At 37.6% G+C, this 22,635-nt stretch overlaps 1 protein-coding gene across 2 annotated transcripts; it reads right to left on the bottom strand.

The window, feature by feature from the left end:
• Positions 1-11,026: 11,026 nt before the first annotated feature.
• otx5 (orthodenticle homolog 5) lies at positions 11,027-18,056 on the bottom strand. 2 transcript variants are annotated; one of them, XM_079886573.1, is made up of 4 exons: positions 17,422-18,056; positions 15,203-15,594; positions 13,895-14,046; positions 11,027-12,884 (listed from the first exon to the last, which is right to left on the bottom strand). In XM_079886573.1, exons 2-4 carry the CDS (start codon positions 15,297-15,299, stop codon positions 12,252-12,254), a joined length of 882 nt encoding a protein of 293 aa, XP_079742699.1. In that variant the 5' UTR covers positions 15,300-15,594; positions 17,422-18,056; the 3' UTR covers positions 11,027-12,251. The 2 variants fall into 2 exon arrangements, with proteins under 2 accessions (XP_079742699.1, XP_079742698.1); XM_079886572.1 differs by lacking the exon at positions 17,422-18,056 and having other exon boundaries at positions 11,033-12,884; positions 15,203-15,608.
• Positions 18,057-22,635: the final 4,579 nt, after the last annotated feature.

Raw genomic sequence — 22,635 nt, 5'->3', positions numbered from 1 at the left:
ATAGAAAAATAATAATTAAATACTCAGATTATATCGCCATTTAGCCCAAAAATTCAGATTTATTTGGCAATTGGCTATTTCCCAACCCTACACCGGCTGAAGTTTTAGCTAAACTTTAGGCTAATGATAGCTACATTTTTATCACTGTTAAATTGTTATTAGCAATAAGCCAACATTCAGTCATGAATTAATAATTCAGTTTGTTGTGCCCCCCCAAATTTTTTTAGCACCAGCCGCCACTGGGATGGAGTGATAATACCAGAGATCCACTGTCCCTTTCAGACAATAATCTTACTTTGTTCAGACACATCACCTTTGAATGACTGGGATCTTGATCTTCAGACACCTGATTTATTTTATTTTAATATAAACTAGCAAATATTTTAATTTCCTCTAGATTAAAACAAACACAGTTCACAAGAGGTTGCACTTTATTCTTATTAGTCTATGCTGATCTTGGATTAGCATACCAACAGCAAATGAATGTTAAGGGGATAGTTCACCCAAAAATAAAATTCTCTCTTATTTTACTCACCCTCATGCTGTCCCAGATGCATTCTACTTTCTTTCTACAGATATTATATCATTAGATTGTAAGGAAAGTAATCCATCTCTGCGAGTCCTAAAGACGACCACACACAGTGAGCGTGACGGTAATCCATGCGAAAAATCACTTCCGACCAACTGTCTTACGTACATGGGTTACAATCCACTTGTATTATGGACTCACAGAGATGGATTATTTCCTTAAAAATCTTTGTCTATGTTTATGTGAAGAAGAAAGTCATATACACCTGGGATGGCATGAAGGAGAGTAAATGATGAGAGAATTCTCATGTTTTGGGTGGACTATCCTTGTACTGCTTGTGTCCAGTCACTGCTTTGTTACTTGAACTGCAACAGGAACTGTTCAAAGAATCATTGCAACATTTAAAATGTATATGAATTTTTTAAATGTATTCAGTATTTGTAATTTTTCATTTTGTATAGTAATGTATCATGAGAATACTGTGCATTACATGTATATTATGCAGTTAATGTTTTGTGAATTCTGGTCTTTCCTGTCACAACATAATTGCATCCAAGACCTTCACTCTGATACTTGTGTGTATGCTTTAGTGACAATAAAGAATGTAAATTTAATTGAATTCATATTTTCAATTACATTAATTTAACTGGTTGTATAAGTCACAATTGAAATGGTTGATGATTGTTAAAATATATTTACAATTTTAAATCTTAGAAGATAGTATTAATTAAATGAAATAACTAAATACAATTATCAATTTAAAAAAAAAAATGGCAACAAGAACATTCTTTCTGTGACATATGTAATGAAATGCCCTTTGAGGTCTGTATCATCTGACAGCAGGCCACGATTGTAATTTTCATATTGTTTAAATTCCTCTTATTTAAGTGACAATTAATTTTGATGGTGTAAATGTATATCATGCTAACAGTGAGTAGTGTGATGGCCATGGTTGCCAACCTTGATTACCTGGTTGAAGTTTGACTTTCTTGACGGCTGAATATATCACACACGTTTGCTAGTATTCTCTTTAAATTGTAACAGCTCAAACTAATCAGAGCCTAACATGCAAAAGAATCATCAGGAATAAACAAATATTCTCCGAAAACATTGGACACTATACAATATTTTAAGTATTATACAGTACTTTAATGTACAATTACACCTGAATAGACTGAATAGATCTCTTGTGCTCCTAAAAGCTTCTGTCGACAAAGTAGTAGCAGCAGCAGGTAAATACAGATAAAATTAAAAAACAAACCTAACTTAATATCATTAAAATGAAATAGAAAGCTGTGCTTAAGACGCTCAAATCCACACATAAACACAGCACTGACGTCTTCACTTCCTGGTCAAGAAGCTGTCAATAAAAACCTCAGTAGCCAATGAGAACGCACTGCTACTAGCCCCGCCCCCACGAGAGAAATGTGTCAGGGGTGCGTTTCCCGAAAGCATCGTTGGCCAACTATGGTCGCAAGTTCCGTCGTTACCAATAGAGTTCAATGGACATTGCGATGAACTTGCGACCATAGTTGGCCAACGATGCTTTCGGGAAACGCACCCCAGAACAGCAAACGAAAACTCTGGGAGCGTAAACGAAAACTTCAGAAGCGTAAGCGAAAACTTCAAAAGCGTAAATGAAAACTCTGGAAGCGCATTTGTAAGTTCAGATCAGCGAACGCAATATGAGAAATAGTTAGCAAAACATGCAGTGTATTAAAAACGAAGTCAAAAAATTTGCCTGCGATTTATTCTTTTTCAGTTTCAAAGATATTTTATTCAGTTTCAATTTATATTTGAATTAGTTTCTTGAAAAGTTACGTTCATTATTATTGGAACAAAATTAATTCCATAGACCGGAGCTAACGTTTTCACTAACTTGAAACCAGTCAAATCATTTGCCCCAATGGAAAGCATATTTACACTGTTTGAATAATTCACTATCCACTATATAGTGCACTTTGTGTCACTAACTTGAGATGAAATTAAGTTCCTAAATGTAAGTTAGGGAGGAGCAAGCCCATCTAATCTTTCAAGCTATACATCTTTTAAACTATATCTAGTCCATCTTCTTCACAGACTTCATCTCTTCATTCTACCGCTGCTAATCCACCAATTCCACCTATTTCAAAATGGTATCTACCTCAAGTCCTCTCCAGCTCTGGAGTCCATTTCTCCCTCAGATCATCAAAAGCTCAACTCTACGATCTCTTCATTAGTTCTAACAAATCCAGCATTCCAAACACTTCAAAATCTCACTAAAGCTAGGACTCAGTCCTCATCCACTTCTATTTCTTTCTTGTTGTTAAAACTTGTTCTTCAGGTCCAATCCACTTGCCAGCTCATTCTCTCGCCACAGCAGTCCATCTTCCAGCTCCTCCTAACGAAGTCGCCATGAAACCACCTCCAGTCTCAGCCCACCTCCGTTCCCTAATTCTATCAGGTGCAGATATTGATCTTCCTTCTCTGCTCACTTCAGTTACTGTAGACAGACAGACAGATACTGTAGACATATAATATAGACAGATAATATACTCATATTCCTCTAGACCACCCCCTCAGAACACTCCAAACCTACTGGACAGCTTGGAGTTCCTTCTGAAACTTCCACAGAGCTCACAACATGGTTTTTCCCAAGTTTTCCCTCCTCTCAGTATCCTCCTTCATCACGTACCTCGTACCACGTACCAATCAAAGTCTACCTCACCGGCATTAATTTCTTTTTCAAGCTCATCCACGACCATCATTTCAAATTCTCCCTCCTCATCAAAGGTTTACAAAAACAATTCCCTTTGTCCAGACTCCAGACAACCTTTAACCATCAACATTCTTAGCATGTTAAGCACGTAGCAGTATTTTCCCCCAACAAAACAAGAACCCATCAATTTGTTCAATTTGGCTTTCTTTGGCTTCCTCAGAGTCTCAAAATTCACCAACTTAAAATTCAACCCTTACCTCTCCTCTCAACCCTCTTGTTATCATTGATAAAAACCTCCCTGCTTCCAGACATTGGTTTCAAAAGAACCTCAAATCCATTCTCAACAGTTCCGGCATCCCAACCAAACATTTCTCTTCCCATTCCTTCCGCATAGGGGCAGCCACCACAGCAGCGCAGAGGGGCCTATCCGAACACCAAATCACACCAAAGAACACCAAAATGCCAGGTCGATGGCCGTCCCATGCCTTCAAAACATATTTTTGATCAGATCTACATTATATAACCAAGCACACCAAACACTAGAAACTTTCTGAGTCTGGACCACTTCTCCCTACTATTTTGCATCTTTCCGCTTACCTAGCCCCGCAGGGCTTGTATTCCTCTGGAGCTCTCCTGTTCGACTTGCAGTGTGGGCTCTCCTGTTTTGATTACAGAGTAAACTTCCTATTTATACATATTCGGGTGGCTCTCTCCTTCGAAATGCAGTGGTTCAGTCGCATTGTGAGCTTTCCGTTCGGGACCATGGGGCCTGTCCCTGTCCGAATCGCAGTGTGATCCTTCATGTTTTTAACCACTCTCTTGTTCGGATTGCAGTGTGGGCCCTCTTATCCAAACAAGTGGACTGGAGATACCAAGGATAGTATGTCCCTTGGGCATAGCGGGCCCTCATGTCTTTACGTGATCTAAACTCCCGCATCAGAAGGACGGTAGTTCTGCAATTTATCTATATACTGAAGGCTACCTCTTTCTGCGGTAGGGAGGCTTGCTTTGGAAATCAGTGGACCGTTTGCCTTAAGGGATGAGGACCTCCTCCCCGTCTGTGACATCTGGGCTCCCCATGTTCTTTTGACTTAATGGGGCTCCATGTCGTGGACGTTGCGGCAGGGTGTACTCCAGCCTTGTGCTTAATCCTCCAGTCCCAAAATACTCCCGCAGGAGTAATTTCAGAAAGTCACTGCCACAGCAGTGCAGCGGCGAGATGTACACTAGTCAAACGTCCACAAGCCTCATGCTGTTCACACAGCAACGAACGCAGGCACAATCTTTCAAACACAGCTCCCGCTGAAGCACCGCTCATTGCTCCACATGGTTGACATAGTAGGGAGACCCGTTCCAGCCCAGCTTCTTCAGGAGCCCCGTTAAATATCACTGCCACAGCGTGTGTGTGTTCATTCATGCTTCATACCGCTTAATTTTTTTCCCACTCCTTTTGGGGGTATCATACTTAAGCTTTTGGGTATCCTATATACTTAAATCCTTAAGTATTTTGATCATGCTAAATCCAACTCTCTGTCCCAAATTTATTCTGCACTTTTGGGGGATATATCAGAGCTCAAGTTGAAGCTGCCTCATTGAGCCCCTCATCAGTGGACAGCAAGCCTAATGAGTTTAACCTAATATCTTAAAGATTTTATGAACTTGTTCAAATTTAATTTGTGTGTGTGTGTGTCTGTGTGTGTGTGTGTGTGTGTGAGAGAGAGAGAGAGAGAGTGAAAGAGTGTGTGTGTGTGTGTGTGTGTGTGTGTGTGTGTGTGTGTGTGTGTGTGTGTGTGTGTGTGTAAGCTCCATGTGTGTCACAGGTCACGCTGTACTACAGACAGATGGAGGAGGAGTCTAGAGTAAGAGACACTTCAATAAGAACAGCTGAACAGTCACTGGCATTTCAGTGTAGGACATTGAATAAAATAAAACACACAGTGACTTATGTACTGTACCAGTGTTATATTAGTACTGTTTATGTACTGTTATATATAGTATTTGTTAATATGTTAAAGCAGTTTAAGTTAGATTTGTTTCTATACAATATAGATAATAAACAGGAAAATAACGGTCATTGATGCAACTTTATTAAATATGAGACAAACTCTGCTGTATAGGAGCTCTAAACAGACAACAGTGTCATTATTCAGATCAATTCAATTCAATTCAAGTTTTGTTCTCATCATGATAGTGTCAGTGTAGTCAAATTAATAATATTACTGAATATTAATTGTCTTTTGAGTTTTAGTAATTTTGGTAAGAGCTTTTGTCATTTTCATTCGTTTTTTTTATATTTATATATAGCTGTAAACACTATTTATACTCCAGTGCTGTTTTCTGATTGGTCAATCCAGTGGTGAACTAGTTCCTGTTGTTTTTGTATGAAGTCTATTATAACGATCATAGAGTAACCCAAACACATGCATGTAAAAACATATTTTCCATTCTCTATGAATCATGTTTTTAGTGTCCAGCGTCCCTGTAAGAAGGTTGTGTCTCCTCACGTAGACTTGCTCCGAGCGCTCTGATTGGTGGAAACCGTCGTCCGTCCGTGTCACATGACGCATTACATCACTGGATTGAGGTCAGGCCTGGATTAGACTGAGAGAGAATGGAGAGATTAGGAGCTGTTAGTGCTCAAAAACAGGAGGAGAAAGGAAAGAGGAAAAAGAGAACGAGTGAGACACATTGAACATATGCACTCACTCAAACAGATTTAGTGATTTAGTTTGTGTTCGCATGCGCTTTGTTGTGTCTTAATGGCCTGCTTGTTTGGAAAGAGTTTTTCCAGCTTCAGGATAAAGGTCCTCAGTGATTTAACATTATTTTTATATTCAGGGATTGTTTTATGATGTTCATCCTCACTGAAGGATTAAACACAGATTTCTTTGCAAAATAGTGATACAGTTCAATTCAAAACATATAATGTTCATATGCTTTATATTGTGAAAATGAGCCAACAAAAATATATATATACACATTAGAAGAATTTAATAAAATATGTAATTCATTAATAAATATAATGTAAACAGTGCCTTCAGCTTCAGTTCTGTTCTTTTGGCTAAAAAGTGAAATTGTTTAAACTAATCTCTCTGATCTCCAGCTGAGTATTGCTGTGATATCATTATACCTCAATAATATATTGACATTCTTATTATTGTATATAATTCATTGCTTTATAATTGCCTGATAAAATGCATATCCATCACTGTTTTGAAAAGAAAATTTAGTTTTAGATGTAAGGTTTGTTCAGACATGATTTCATAAACACTCATTATGTAACGCTGATACTTCACGTGTTTCATTAATGATTAGAGCCTGATTTGTGGAATTATAGGGGAAATTGAGTTTATTTATTTCAGTAAACATGCAGTAATTGTGCATGAAGAGCAGGAGAGCTTCTCCACTGATGTTTGTTTGGCTTTCAGAGACGGTTTAAGATGGTTTGCCAGAAAATGAGAGAAGAGAATGGATTCAGACTATATGTGAGTCACTGTACAGTTATAGTATATAGATAGTACTGTCAAATCGATTAATCGCATCTAACGTAAGTTTGTAAATTTAATATTTATGCATGTGTTTTTGTGTGTGTGTGTGTGTATATATATATATATATGTGTGTGTGTGTGTACTGTACATATACATACACACATTTATAGATATGATTAGTCGATTTGACAGCACTAATATATATATAACTTTACTATGATTTTTGGTTGAATGTAAAACTGAGCTTTAATGAATATTGCTGGACATCGGCAGGAATGATGAATGTCTGAACCAGTTTAATCTGCACTGAACCGTCTCACAGAAGTGTAAACTGAAGGTCTTCACGAGAGATGGAGATCAGGTAATGTCTGTCCAGCGTCAGTCGCTCATGAAACTCACTGATCGACACAGAGTTGCTCTGACACTGAAGAAAAGGCAATGTGAGAGTGAAAGAGACTGAGAAAGACTGAAGTGAGCGACAGTAATCCAGACTAATTCACTTTGTACAGTGCTGGACTGTAAGAGGATTGAAACATTTTCTAAATTAGATCAGTAAAAATAACAAACTGCAAACCAACACAGAGACAGACAGACAGAAACTGTAGACAGACAGACAGTTACTATTGACAGACAGACAGGTACTGAAGTCAGATAGACAGTTACTGTAGACAGATAGTTACTGTAGACAGAGACAGATACTGTAGACAGATAGACAGTTACTGTAGACAGAAAGATACTGTAGACAGATAGACAGTTACTGTAGACAGACAGACAGATACTGTAAACAGATAGACAGTTACTGTAGACAGACAGACAGACAGATACTGTAGACAGATAGACAGTTACTGTAGACTGACAGACAGATACTGTAGACAGATAGACAGTTACTGTAGACAGATAGACAGACAGACAGACAGATACTGTTGACAGTAAGACAGGTACTGTAGACAGACAGAAAGTTACTGTATACAGAGAGACAGATATTGTAGACAGACAGACAGATACTGTAGACAGACAGACAGACAGACAGGTACTGTAAACAGACAGACAGATACTGTAGACAGAAAGACAGATACTGTACACAGACTGCTACTGTAGACAGATAGTTACCGTAGACAGACAGACAGTTACTGTAGACAGATAGTTACCGTAGACAGACAGACAGATACTGTAGACAGACAGACAGACAGACAGACAGACAGTTACTGTAGACAGACAGACAGACAGTTACTGTAGAGCAGAGGTCTTCAATCCTGCTCCTGGAGGGCCACTGTCCTGCAGAGTTTAGTTCCAACCTGCTTCAGCACACCTGCCTTTGAATATTCAAGCAATTCTGAAGAGCTTGATGAGCTGATTCAGGTGTGTTTGATTAGGGTTGGAACTAAACAGACAGACAGTTACTGTAGACAGACAGACAGTTATTGTAGACAGACAGACAGTTACTGTAGACAGACAGACAGACAGTTACTGTAGACAGACAGACAGACAGGTACTGTAGACAGACAGACAGACAGACAGATGCTGTAGACAGACAGACAGTTACCGTAGACAGACAGACAGTTACTGTAGCCAGACAGACAGACACTGTAGACAGACAGACAGACAGACAGACAGATGCTGTAGACAGACAGACAGACAGACAGACAGACAGACAGACAGACAGACAGACAGTTACTGTAGACAGACAGACAGACAGACAGACAGTTACTGTAGACAGACAGACAGACAGTTACTGTAGACAGAAAGAGAGTCAGTGATGAAGCTGATGTATGAAATTAAAATCATCCCACTATGAAAATTCAATAAGGATAAATTATAATCAATTAACACTAGTTAACTCAGCTAATGCTGCAGTATTGTTCATTGTTAGTTCAAGTTAATTTCAGAATTTACTAATACATTTAAATACTTTGAAGTAACATTAATAAACAATGAACATTTGTATTTTTACTAACATTGTCAAAGATAATAAATGCTGTAAGAAATGTATTGCTCATTGTTAGTTTATGTTATCCAATGCAGAGAACCTAAAGTTACTTTTCAATTCTACAGTTCAGAGATAAAAGCCAAATGTAAAATTATTATCAAAAGACCGATGGAGATTTTTGATGATCATGTCATGGGATTTGAAGTGTTGAAGCCTGACTCTGTGAGAGTCGTTATGATGACAGTCACTTCAATTAGCTTGTGTTTTACAGGTGAGAAGCGAATGATGATGAGGATGAAGGTGACATTTCAGGATCATTTCTTCAAATCAGGCTGCAGGTATTATGTGTGTTATATCTGTTTTTAAATATGAAGGCATTTAAAATGAATAAAAGAAAATACACATATAAATATATATTCTTCAATCCTAATTAAAACACACACACACACTAACAAACACACAAACACACAAAGCACACACAAAAAAAGTGTACATATTTGTTTTTAATTTAAAGTCATTCTGCCCCACTTGTGTGTGTGTGAGTGTGTTTAAGTGTGTGTGTGGGGGGGGGGGGGATTAGGAATCGATTAAAGGCAAATTGAAGGAACTCCGGCTCTGATGTGTCTGTGGATTAGAGGGAAAGAAATGAATCATATTTTAAGTCCTGAGAGTCTCTGAACCCATCTGCACTGAACATGCCATATGCTGCATCCATCCAGATTATACACACACACACACACACACACACACACATACACACACATTCTCTCTCACGCGCACACACACACACACACACACACACACACACACACTTCTGTGACTCTTCTTTCCATCTTAACTTGTTTCTTTCTGCTTCTCTCTTTCTCATAACACATGATGGACAAACACATGATGGTTTACAGTTTTTTCCAATTGCCAATACACTAAAATGACATGCACAGCACAATTATTTAAACTGACACACAGAGAGCAAAACCTCTTCCCAAGTCTCCAAAAGTCTAAACACATTTTCTGCTTTACACACATTTTGCAATTCAAAATGGCCCTTTTTAAACGCACTGAACACGGTTCTCTGCATAAGACACAACAATCTGACATAAAGTCACATGTTTGCCATTTCAAAACACTGCCATTCAAAATGACACTCCATGAGCTGATTGGCCGATACATGTGTCACCTGACCATCACCTCAATGGTTCATTGTTAAAACTTCAATCTTTTTCAGTAAACTGTGTTTTTTTTAGCATATTTTTGTTCAGTCCAGTGTAAATATTTCTGCTGTGCATATGTTGCACTGACTTGTTTGGTGAAAAATAAAAAAATAAATGTTTCAACAGCATGTGTGTGTATATGCAAATATTTCTGTGCATGCGAACAATCTGAAGAATTTTCTACTATTTCAACTAGTATTATGGCAAAGCAAACTAAAGATGAGAGTGCTCTTCATTGTGCCCAACAGTGAGTAGTTGGTTAGACAAAAATCTGGTAATATAAATGAAGTGTGCGCCATTTCGTGCAAATTTGCAGTTTGATTTTGATAATGCTGTAGTTTTGGTTGCAGTGCTTCATTTTGAAGGATATATGAGGTTTTGCAGTTTGGGTGTGTGGTTTTGTGAACTTTGTGTATTTTGATAAAAGCAGCCTAGTTTGCAAAATTGTGTGTTAGCAATTGGAAAAAGCTGTAATCGGTGTGTGTGTGTGTGTGTGTGTGTGTGTGTGTGTGTGTGTGTGTGTGTGAGAGAGAGAGAGAGTGTGTGTTTGAGAGTGTGTGTGTGTGTGTGTGTGTGTGTGTGTGTGTGTGTGTGTGTGTGTGTGAGAGAGAGAGAGAGAGAGCGAGAGAGAGAGAGAGAGAGAGAGAGAGAGAGTGTGTGTGTGTGTGTGTGTGTGTGTGTGTGTGTGTGTGTGTGTGTGTGTGTGAGAGAGAGAGTGTGTGTGTGTGTGTGTGTGTGTGTGTGTGTGTGTGTGTGTGTGTGTGTGTGTGTGTGTGTGAGAGAGAGAGAGAGAGAGAGAGAGAGAGAGAGAGAGAGAGTGTGTGTGTGTGTGTGTGTGTGTGTGTGTGTACAGTATGTACAGCAGACATTTTCATTGGGCTAATCTAATATAAACAACATATCCAGCTCATATTTAATCACAAATTAAAAAAAATCCAAAAAAATTCATGCATAAATAAAATAGAGCTTCTTTTAGGATTAAAATATTTAGCCATTTAAATAGTTTGTGTTATTTTTATTTTGTATTATTATTGATCATTTATAAATGTATTTGACAAATAAAACACTATGTATGCATGCATTTACTTATTTTTTGTTTGTATGCATGTGCATTTATTTGTTTCTTTTTTTCTTTTTTTCTTTGTGTATTTATTGATTCATTTGTTTGTTTTCTAATGCAAGTATGTATTTGTTTGTTAATTTTTTTTATGTATGCATGTTTGTTAGTTTATTTGTTCAATAATTTATGTATTCATTCATTCATTCATTCATTTACTAATTTATTTTTCTTTAGATATTTAACAGTTTTTTTACACCCACTGGTTTTACTGATTTGAAAAGATCTTATTTTGTTTTCTAAACAAAAAGATTTAATTAAAAAAACAATGTCATCGACTTGTCCTGTATTTATGGAAAGAAATGTTTATTTATAACTCATTGAAAGTCTCAAAACTACAAGACTCTAGAAGCAAACACAATGAAAAAGCAGGACATTACAAACAAAGACAGAAAAATGTGTTGATTTGAAAAAAAAAAGATTTTGTACAAACAAACATTAAGAGCGTTGGAGCCTATAAAACCTGAAAACCCCTGAGATTGACGAATAAAACAAACACTGATTGTTGGCAGAATCTAAACGTTAAGAGTCAGAGAGTTTAATTCCATGTAACTCAACACATGATTTCATTCAAGTAAAGTTTGACATTGAAAAGAAAGAGTGTGTGGCGTCTCAGACAACAGATGTTGTGATCTAAATTATAATATCAATTAAAGAAACATAAAAAACACAAATGTATCATCTTGGGCTCTGTCACCTATCTGACACAAAAGCACTTTCATCTTCGTTCTTCAGTATCAAAAGCAGCGTATTCATAAGAATATGTTTCTGGGGATTCTGAAGGATGAAACATCATCTAATCTAATGATAATGATACACCTCCTAAAACATCAAGACAGAGCCTTTGCAGTACAGATGATGAAGATGATGATGATGATGATTGTCAGATCGAGGTGTAAGTCACTGCTTTACTGAACGTGCTAAATACTTGATCTTCGCAGTTAAAGAACCTGCTCGATTATCTATCATCTAGCTAGACTTCATTCAAAACACTCAAGACGGACAGTAAAAGTTCTGGTAATCATCCTTTAGAAACATCTCCAGTCAGTTTTCACTTCTGTCCAGAACTCAAAACGAAACGCTTCATTTGTGCACGAACGCCTCAGAATACGGGTTTGACGTGATCACCCTGATTCTTAAAAAAATAAACGACGCTTCAATGAAGAACCCCTTTGACATTTCCACTGCGCAAAATGCACAAAACGAAGGGTTCATTTACGGCAGACACCATTTGGAACCTTTACATTTGAAGAGTGCACTGACTTTCCCTTCTGAGCGCCCTACAGGACCTGGAACTTCCAGGAGTTTTGGTCCTTGTAGTCCAGACAGTCCGCGGCGCTGAAGTTCAGTTTCCAGGACGCCGTTTGGTCTTTGTAGTCTAGACAGTCGACGGCGCCGAAGCCCAGTGACGCGGCGCTGTAGCCCTGGGACGACAGCGAGGCGGGTGATTGGCTGAGAGCGCCGCTCATGGAGCCGGTGATGGGGCTGAGAGCGCCCCCGGTGGCCGACAGCTGCGGGTGCATGGGAGACAGGTACGAGCTGCAGTCCAGCCCGGTGAAGTAGGACGAGGAGGTGGCGTAGCCTTGCCCGTACGCCGGGGCCTGTGTGTAGGTCATGGGGTAGCCGCCGGAGCGCTGAAGGCATGTCCCGGACACCGACAGCGGGTCCGGCAGCGGAGAGATGGACGCCGGGCTCCAGATGGACACGGTGGCGCTGGTGGAGCTCGGGGTGATGGAGGTCCCGGGGGGAGGTGGGGGGGGAGGAGGGCTGTAGTTGGTGCCGGTGTTGGCCTCGCTCACGCTGGGCTCGCGGGCGGGCGAGGACTTCTTCTTCGGGGGTCTGGGTTTGGTTTGGCCGCTGGTCTGTTGCTGCTGCTGCTGACGACACTTGGCGCGCCGGTTCTTAAACCACACCTGCAGGAAAACACACAGTCGCGTTACGCTACAGGACGCCTGCCTCTGACGCATGAAACATGCTGATGTCTTTGCTATTTTGAGTTGTTTTAAATGTAATTTATTTTTGTTTGTCGTTTATTTATATTTCTGATATATATATATATATATATATATATATATATATATATATATATATATGTATATATATATATATATATATATATATATATGTATATATATATATATATATATATATATATATATATATATATATATATGTATATATATCAGAAATACAAATAAACAACAAGCAGGAAAAATCGATTAAGTGTGATTAATCGATTACTCGCAATTAATCAATTACTCGTGATTAATCGATTTGACCACTAATGTATATATATATGTACATGTTTGTATGTATGTATGTATGTATGTATGTATATATATATACACACACACACACAAATATATTCGGGCTGTCAAATCGATTCATCGCGATTAATCACATCTAACATAAAAGTTCGTTTATAAAATATATATATATATGTGTGTGTGTGTGTGTGTGTGTGTGTGTCTGTCTACATACTGTATATGTATATATTATAAAAACACAAACTTTTATGTTAGAATTGATTTTTTGGGATTAATCGATTTGACAGCACTATATATATAGGTGACACTTTACAATAAGGTTCCATTTGTTAACATTAGTCAACTAGATTAGTTAATATGAACTAACAATGAACAACACTTTAAAAGCAAGTATTTAACTTATTTAATATTAATTTCAATATTTAATAGTTCAGTATTAAATTAAAAAAGTATCTGTTAATATTATTTAATGGGACTGAGCTGACATGAACGCAACAATCAACTGCTGTATTTTTATTACTAATGTTAATAAAGATTAATATACTCATTTTTGCTTATTGTTGGCAAATGTTAATTAATGCATTAACTAATGGGACCTTATTGTATAGTGTGTGTGTGTGTGTGTGTGTGTGTGTGTGTGTGTGTTCTGGCCTCACCTGGACTCTGGACTCGGGCAGGTTGATCTTGAGCGCGACCTCTTCCCTCATGAATATATCCGGGTAACGCGTCTTGGCGAACAACGCCTCGAGGATGTCGAGCTGCGCGCGCGTGAACGTGGTTCTCTCGCGCCGCTGTTTGCGTGGCGTGTCTGAAAACACACACACATAAACACCAGTTCATGTTGAAAACAGTTCAACATCGTGTCTTCAATACATCTATCTATCCATCTATCTGTCTATTATCCACAATATGTTCAAAAATATAATTGTAATCGTATTTTTTTTATTACACTTGTAAAAGAAAGAATTTATGTAGTATCTATAAATGTTATGTTTTTACTCAGTCTATAAACCTGATAATTAATTAACCGACGCGTTGTTTTTTAATTTCTTGAAATAATATAATATCTCTGACTCTGTGGATTAATAAAGGTTTCACTGCAATTGATCAAACGGGAAACTCGCATTAATTATCTCAATCAGCAGCATTAATTATTATATTTATCCGTCTTTACAATGATAATTATTTCGCATTTGGCTCAACGATTATCAATCAGACTTTTACTAAATAAACCAAGCCATCTGATATTTAAACAATTTATGTCATAATTATCGAAAAAAATATATTTTTTTAAAAAATCACTTGAAACTGTCGATGTACATTTTCACATGCGTGTCATTTTAGTTCATCGCCCTCATTTTCATATTTCAACAGCTCATTTAAAGGGATATTCGTTGCTTTGACTTAACATTCGATTTTTAACAAATTAATTCGAAAAATTATATACAAGGCGAATTCAAAATGAAGTTCGATATAAAGGCCTAATCTATAAACTTTATATTTTCGATTGCTGTAACTATTTAGTCATGATAGCCTATCTTTAATACACGCAAAATATATATATATATATATATTTTTTTTTTTGCATTCTGAAAAGCAAAAGGGAGTATAAATCATATTTATAAGTAACTCATATATAATGACGTTTTCAGCACGTTTCTAAGCGCATTTATATGCATAAAATACTTAATTATGAGAGTTGTTAGCAATTTCCTCAGTTCCAGGTCGCTTCTTAAACTATTAAAATATTATGAATATTAAGCCGATCAGCACTTTTACGCGGAGTTTAAATATCATTTTTACGCGCGTTAAATATAAATTTATACGCAGGTTAAATATCATTTTTACGCGCAGTTTAAATATCATTTGACACGCATTAAATGTCACATCTGACCTATAAATTCTCATATGACATGGAAAATGCATAAATCCAAAAAAGCAAACGCAGTTAAATAAGCACTTACTGGGGTATCCGACGGCGGAGTGCAGGAGATCCATCCCGGTTCCGGACAGAGTCAAGCCGTTGACGGAGTAATGAGGCTGTTTCATGTAGGACATCATGACTATAAACTCTGTCTCTCTCTCTCTCCTCCTGTCTCACTCTCTCTTTCTCTCTCTCTCTCCCTCTCTCTCTCCTTCTGTCTGTTTCTGTCTGAAATGGATCTTTATTTTTACGCAGGCTGATTGTCTGTCAGTTTCAGGTTGATTTGTTCTGTTTTGATGTGAGAGACTCTCTGTGAGCTCCAGCGGGCATCAGCGGTCGGTGTGTCCGGTGTCCGTTGCGGGTGTGCGGGTGTTCGGGTGTTCGGTGCGCTCGCTCGCTCGGTGCGCGTGTCTCCGTCTCCGTCTGATAGTGCTGAAGTGAGGAAGAGGAGGAGGAGGCGGCTAATTAGAGAAGAACAAGACCTGAACAAACCCCTCCCTTCACACCTCCCTCTCCCTCCCTCCCTCCCTCCCTCTCTCTCTCTCTCTCTCTCTCTCTCTCTCTCTCTCGAAGTTATTAATAAGAAGTTATTGCGTTTAGACAAAAATCACAATATAAGTATATCTTGTTTGAATAAAGTATGCAAGTTACTGTGTTGTTAGTGTTTGTTGCTAACATTATATTACTTTATATATTTATATATTATATTATTATTTATCTAAACTAACACTTGCTTGAATTAAGACGCAATAAATCACTAAAAAAAAAAAAATGGCCTATATTTTTTTGCAAACGTTCCCATTAAGTTACTCTCTGGACATTCAAAAGATCCAGTTTTTTAAAAACCGAATGCGAACGTTAAGGGAACATTGCATTTTATTAACATCAAACTAAAATATTTTTAAATAAAAACGTTACGTATTTGTTTGTTTGTTTTTGTGCGAATGTTTTAAGAACATTAAAGATTTCACTGTCAGTTTTATTGGTTATTCCTAAGCGAACATTCCATTTCGTTTCTTCAAACATTATAGGAATGTTACATTTGAATGTTCTCTGAACGTTCTGAAACTAGCAACATTTAAAAATCGTTAGACGAACATCCAACTGAAAAAAATGTTCCATGAATGACGTTTTCAGATAACTTTGGAACGAACATTCTATTAATGTTATTATTGTTCATAACTCAGTACGTTTGGTATTCGCAATTTAAATAATTTATTAATTTCAAAGATGTGTCCTATTTATTTTTGTAAATATCTAAAACATTCGCAGAGATGGAGAACGGACCTGTTTGAAGACTTGTTTGACACATCAGAGATTCTGTGATAAGAAGAACTGAATCTCCGTTCCAGTGTAATGATCAGAGATGTGATGAAGGTCTGATCGATTTAAAGCAACTGTTATGCGCGCTCATGGCTCGGTTTCAGAGAACAGATTACACGTCACAGCCGTACAAAAACACATTTCATTATTTCACATCGCTGCAAAATACTGAAATAATTGGAGTGTGTGTGTGTGTGCGCGCGCGCGTGCGTGCGCGTCCAAACGGGATTAAAGAAACAAAAGGACCCAGTGTTCCACAAATCCCACAAATATCCACCATCATCTCTCTCTCTCTCTCTCTCTCTCTGCTGTTTTTTTGTATTATATCCTAATGAATGTTCCTTTAAATTCATCATCTGTATCTTTTGTTATTTTATATTTACTTTAGACTTGAGTTCGATGTACTTTGCTTAATAAAGCGCGTTTTCCACTTGTTAATTACAAATATCAATGGCCTATAGGTTAAACTACAATAAGAATTAGCCTATACATTTTTTTCTGATGTAATATTTTATAATTAATGAAATGATTAAGCTATGTGTTGGTGTTTAGGCTACTTCCTCTGCCAAAAATAAAGAAAGAATAATAATAATAATTGAAACCCATCCGCTCGTTTCGTTTTAAAACCTTTCTTTAAAACTGTAGACTAGTTTATATTTTGTCTTCTATTTGTCTGCTGTAATTCAGGCTATAGCATTATTATATTGTTATGTAGACAGTTTTTCAGAAGTGTGTGTGATTTGGCGGGAGTTTGAGGCTCGTGAATCTCCCAGTATTGTCATATGATTGTCAGGATGTAAATGAGCGCGTGTAAAGCGGATTCTGCGCTTGTTAATTGAATCGGATTTCTTCTAGTTTCAAATCCACAGAAACTCTATAAGGGGTTTATCAGCAGATATAAAGAGACACAGACAGTATAACAGCCTCTGTTCAGACCTTTCATATCTGTCATATCTTCACCAGGCCGCGTCTCAAACTGGCGGAATACACGAGAAGAACCCCGCGTCTTCATCGTCATCATCATCGTCATCATCATCAACTTCATCTTCATCATCACAGGATTCATCGCGTCTGCAGGAAAGTTGGTGAGTTGACACTGTTTTAATTTGGGGGGAAAACATCCAGAAACATGCACGCGCTCACTCAAACACACACCTGTTCGTCTTCAGTTAACACACACACACACACACACACACACACACACATCTAGACGCTGTATGTCTACAATTACAATATTGCATGAGTTGAGTGTTCATAGTGAGATATCAACACTTTCTAAACAAGTTTCGTATACTTTATCTTTTAGTATTATTAAATATTTGATTTATTTAAACATATGGACTAAAACAAATTGATATCCTGAAAAAAAAATGTTTTATTTTTATTGCAAAGTTTAAATGCTTTTTGGAACTACCACCTTATTTATTGTTATTTAAATAATCACTTGTGTTAGATATCTATCTATCTATCTATCTATCTATCTATCTATCTATCTATCTATCTATCTATCTATCTATCTATCTATCTATCTATCTGTCTATCCATCCATCCATCCATCCATCCATCCATCTGTGGTGTGTTGTATTGGAATTTTCCATGTCTCCGGAGTGTGTGGCACTAGGACCCAGAGCAGACTGAAATTAAGGACACATCCACCACATAAGAAGCTTACAGTATTTAATCTGCAGGGCCTAAAAAACACCACTCACACACTCACACAAGCACACACTCTTACACACACACACACACACACACACACACACACACACACACACACACACACACAAGCACACACACACTCTCTCACAGAAACACACACACTTACACAAGCACACACACACACTCTCTCTCTCACACACACACACACACACACACACACACACACACACACTCACACAAACACACACACACACACACACACACACACACACACACACACACACACACACACACACATACACACACACACACACACACACACACACACACACACACGCTCACAGAAACACACACACTTACAAAAGCACACACTCTCTCTCACACACACACACACACACACACACACACACACACACTCACACAAACACACTCACACAAACACACACACACACACACACACACACACACACACACATACACACACACACACACACACACACACACACGCTCACAGAAACACACACACTTACACAAGCACACACTCTCACACACTCACACAAGCACACACTCTTACACACACACACACACACAAACACACAAGCACACACACACTCTCTCACAGAAACACACACACTTACACAAGTACACACTCTCTCTCTCTCACACACACACACACACACACACACACACACACACACACACACACACTCACACAAACACACACACACACACACACACACACTCACAAACACACACACACACACACACACACATTTGAATACTTTTATTTTACATCTGAAAGACATTACAAAGAAAACAAGATCCAAATACTCTGGGAAGAGTCTTTGACAAGGTGACAGGTCTACAATTCATGGCTCACATACTTGTTCAGGTCCTTCCATTTATGATACTCAACACATTAAGGATAAACAAAACACCTCCGTCTCCATATTTGACCGAACTGTACGGTCACTCTTGTTCTTGTGTAGATCTCTGGTTCCACATGTTGTTCTTGTCGTGTGTTGATCAGTTCTGATGCTGGACTCAGACAGTTCAGTCTAGTGTGAGTTAGATGTGTGTGAAAGCCTCTCTTGTGTCTCGTACAGAGCATTTGAGTGAGCTGGACTCAGGCCTGGTGTTTTCAGGCCCTCAGGAGATCTGGCCAGTCACTGATGCACATCTCAGCTGTAAACAACTGTAAAATGCGTCAGTAACACCTGTTTATACAGCAGATCATGGGTTCGACTCCCAGAACTCATGCTAATATATACAGTATATCTTGATCGCAGTGTATGTCGTTTTGGATAAAAGCATCTGTCAAATGCATGAGCATAAATGTGTCAGAGAGAGTTTGCATTCATGCATTTGGCAGATGATTTTATCCAAAGCGACTTGCATTGCATTCAAGGTACAAACCTGATCTGGGAATCGAACCCATGGCTTTGGTGTTGCGAGCGCCATGTTTGAGCCACATTTTCCTCTGGACACGCTCAAAATGTTCAAGCATCAGCTGTGTAAATCTGCTCTCTCTAACACCCTATCATGGTATTTACAGCACTGGATACACACGCATAACACACACACACACACACACACACACACACACACACACACACAGTTCAGCCGATTTGTCATAATATGCTTTATCTGAAAAGTAAGTATCTTACCTCGGGATAAAGAGGGGAAAGAGGCATTTGTAGTGTGATTGTGAGCAGAGGACGCGACAGAGAGACACCGAGACTGAAAGGGGACGAGAAACACTCCTGACTAAGACTTTAGTGTGGAGTTTAGTGTCGTACAACTGAGGAGATACACAGAAGAACATGAGAACGAGACAGACGTGTGATACGCTTGACAGGTACGTGTGTGTGTGTGTGTGTGTGGAGATGAGCTGAAGAAAAGGGCCGAGTGGAGGAAGAGGAAGAGGAAGAGGGTGGGCGGGGCTTATTCTCCTCATGTTTCAGTGTCTCAAACTTGCTGTTTTGTGCTTGTGCTTTGTGTGTTTATTAGACAAATGTTGACGTTACGGTTGTGTGCGTTTGTTAGTGATCCACCAGTCCAGTGTAATGTTGAGTTTTCAGAGCTGTTACTCTTGAATTTGTTTACTCTTCAAGCTGAGGCTAGTTCTTGACTAGTTTAGGTTAACACATGGTCACACTTTATTTTAAGGTGTCCGTGTTACAGCGTTACTGAGTAATAATAACGAACTACATACAGGGTTAGGGTTAGGATTCGATGTTATTAAGCACAATTAATAGTAATTACTATAGTATCTACATGTAACGTGTAACAAACACATATGCAAAATAAAGTGTTACCAACAAATCATATTAGACATCTGTCGTTGTTACAGCACTGAGTGATATTAATTAACAACATATACTTGCTATAGGGTTATTGCATGAAATTATGCATTATTTATTGTAATTATTACAGTAAGTACATGTAACAAGTGTAACAAGGGCACTAAAATAAAGTGTAACACTTAATAAGGTCCATTAGTTAATGCATTAACTAACATGGACTAACATTGAGAAAAACACTCATGACAGTATTTTTATTAATCTTTGATTTTAATTATAATAAGTGCAGCTCAGGTCCATTAATGTAACTAGTTAACTATAAACGGAAGTGTTACCAATAATATTAACATACAACTTTTCAACAATACTGTATTGGTAAATGCTGAAATTAACATTAACTAAGATTAATAAATGCCGTAGAAGTATTGTTCATAGTTAGTTCATGTTAACTAAAGCCGTTAACAAATGGAACCTTACACACTTTACAAGTGTTACCAAATAAAGTGTTACCTAAATAAAATAAATTAATAATATAAATAAAATAGTTCCAAAGATTTTTAAAGAATCTCTAGTTGTAACATTTCTCTGGTTTAAAACTCGTGTGCATCTCACAGTCACAGCGCATGTAAGATTACAATCTCTAAAACACAAACTCGCAGTTGTGAGAAATGTGATGACGTCGTTTAGTGATTGTTTTGAAGAGATGCATAGATGAGCTGATGAGACATATGAAGCATCTGGACTCAGACAGATTGATAATCCAGACAGCAGCAGGTGGCCGTCTGAGTGTGTGTGTGTGTGTGTGTGTGTGTGTGTGTGTGTGTGTGTGTGTGTGTGTGTAGAGATTATGCAGGTCGACATGCGCTGTAGCTCAGATCTACACTCAACCTGCAAGACTGAGTGTGTTTTCAATCAATAAACCACTAGAGCTGCTCTTATATAGTGAATATATTGTTAAGTGTAACACATTAAAAGTAACGCAAGTTACATAAACAGATTAATTTTTCAATTAACTAGGAAAATAACACATTTCTTTTAAATTTACAACAAATATCTGGGTTACTTTTTCAAATAAGTAATGCAAGTCGCTGTTCCCCCAAGTATTGAGTGACAGCTCTCCTGTCCTCATGTTGAGAGAAATCTTGAGTAAGTGTTGCGGTGTTGTGTGCGAACATGATGGTTATTGTAGCTCTAGATTAGTTTGAGCAAACATTTACTCTTTTTACTTACGCAAAAACTGATTCAGTATTCCTCAAAATAATAAAGGCAGTGAAATGCAAATTCAATGTTAAATTGCACAAATATACTTTATGTTTTTAATCTCACTTTATTAACCAATGTCTTTGTTGCTGACCTTCAATGATCAGATTCAACCATAGTAATAAGCAAAAAACGACGTTAGATAAAAATCACATTTGAGTTTAATTTTTGGTTGTTTTTATTGCTGAAAACGTTTTGCGCTGCGTCTGAAATGAAGTACTTGCCTACTATAGAGTATGCGAAAAAATAGTGCGCTAAAAGAGTAGTATGTCCGTATATATAGTATTTGAAAAACAGATGGTGAAAAGTCCATGGATGACCTACTACTTCCGCATTCTAGTCCACAATTCTAATTCAAATTCAAATGTAGTTCCTACTCAGACAGTAAACGACTTTCTTCACCTGTGTCCTGTTCTTCTGCAATCCTACTGTACAAGCGTACATTTTGTAAAAGGCTTATTTAATTTACTTTCAGTGTGAAAGGGCCTTTACATTTGCAAAAAATAGAACTTTTGTGTTTTGTTATTAAAATCAAACAAGAAAGCCCATCCTATGAGAAAAAGTAATGCAAACGTAACGTAATGCATTTATTTCCATAAAAATGTAACTAATGCAATTAGTTTCTTCTTTAGGGAGTAACACAATATTGTAATGCATTACTTTCCATAAAAAGTAACTAAGTAATGCAATTAGTTCTTTTTTAGGGAGTAACACAATATTGTAACACATTACTTTCCATAAAAAGTAACTAAGTAATGCAATTAGTTCTTTTTTAGGGAGTAACACAATATTGTAACACATTACCTTCCATAAAAAGTAACAAAGTAACGCAATTAGTTCTTTTTTTAGAGAGTAACACAATATTGTAACACATTACTTTCCATAAAAAGTAACTAAGTAATGCAATTAGTTCTTTTTTTAGGGAGTA

This window comes from Squalius cephalus (genome assembly GCF_949319135.1).
Source record: "Squalius cephalus genome assembly, chromosome: 11".
Lineage (NCBI taxonomy): Eukaryota > Metazoa > Chordata > Actinopteri > Cypriniformes > Leuciscidae > Squalius > Squalius cephalus.
The sequence above is the reverse complement of the archived record's forward strand: the minus strand, read 5'-3'. Positions and strand labels throughout refer to the sequence as shown.

Bases quoted from the DNA above. Each gene is read 5' to 3' on its own strand.
- otx5 (XM_079886573.1), bottom strand. From the start codon at position 15,299: ATGATGTCCTACATGAAACAGCCTCATTACTCCGTCAACGGCTTGACT. The intron at 14,047-15,202 runs GTAAGTGCTTAT...GTGTGTTTTCAG, and splicing joins CTCCGCCGTCGGATACCCCA to ACACGCCACGCAAACAGCGG. The intron at 12,885-13,894 runs GTGAGGCCAGAA...GTTTTCCTGCAG, and splicing joins TGCCCGAGTCCAGAGTCCAG to GTGTGGTTTAAGAACCGGCG.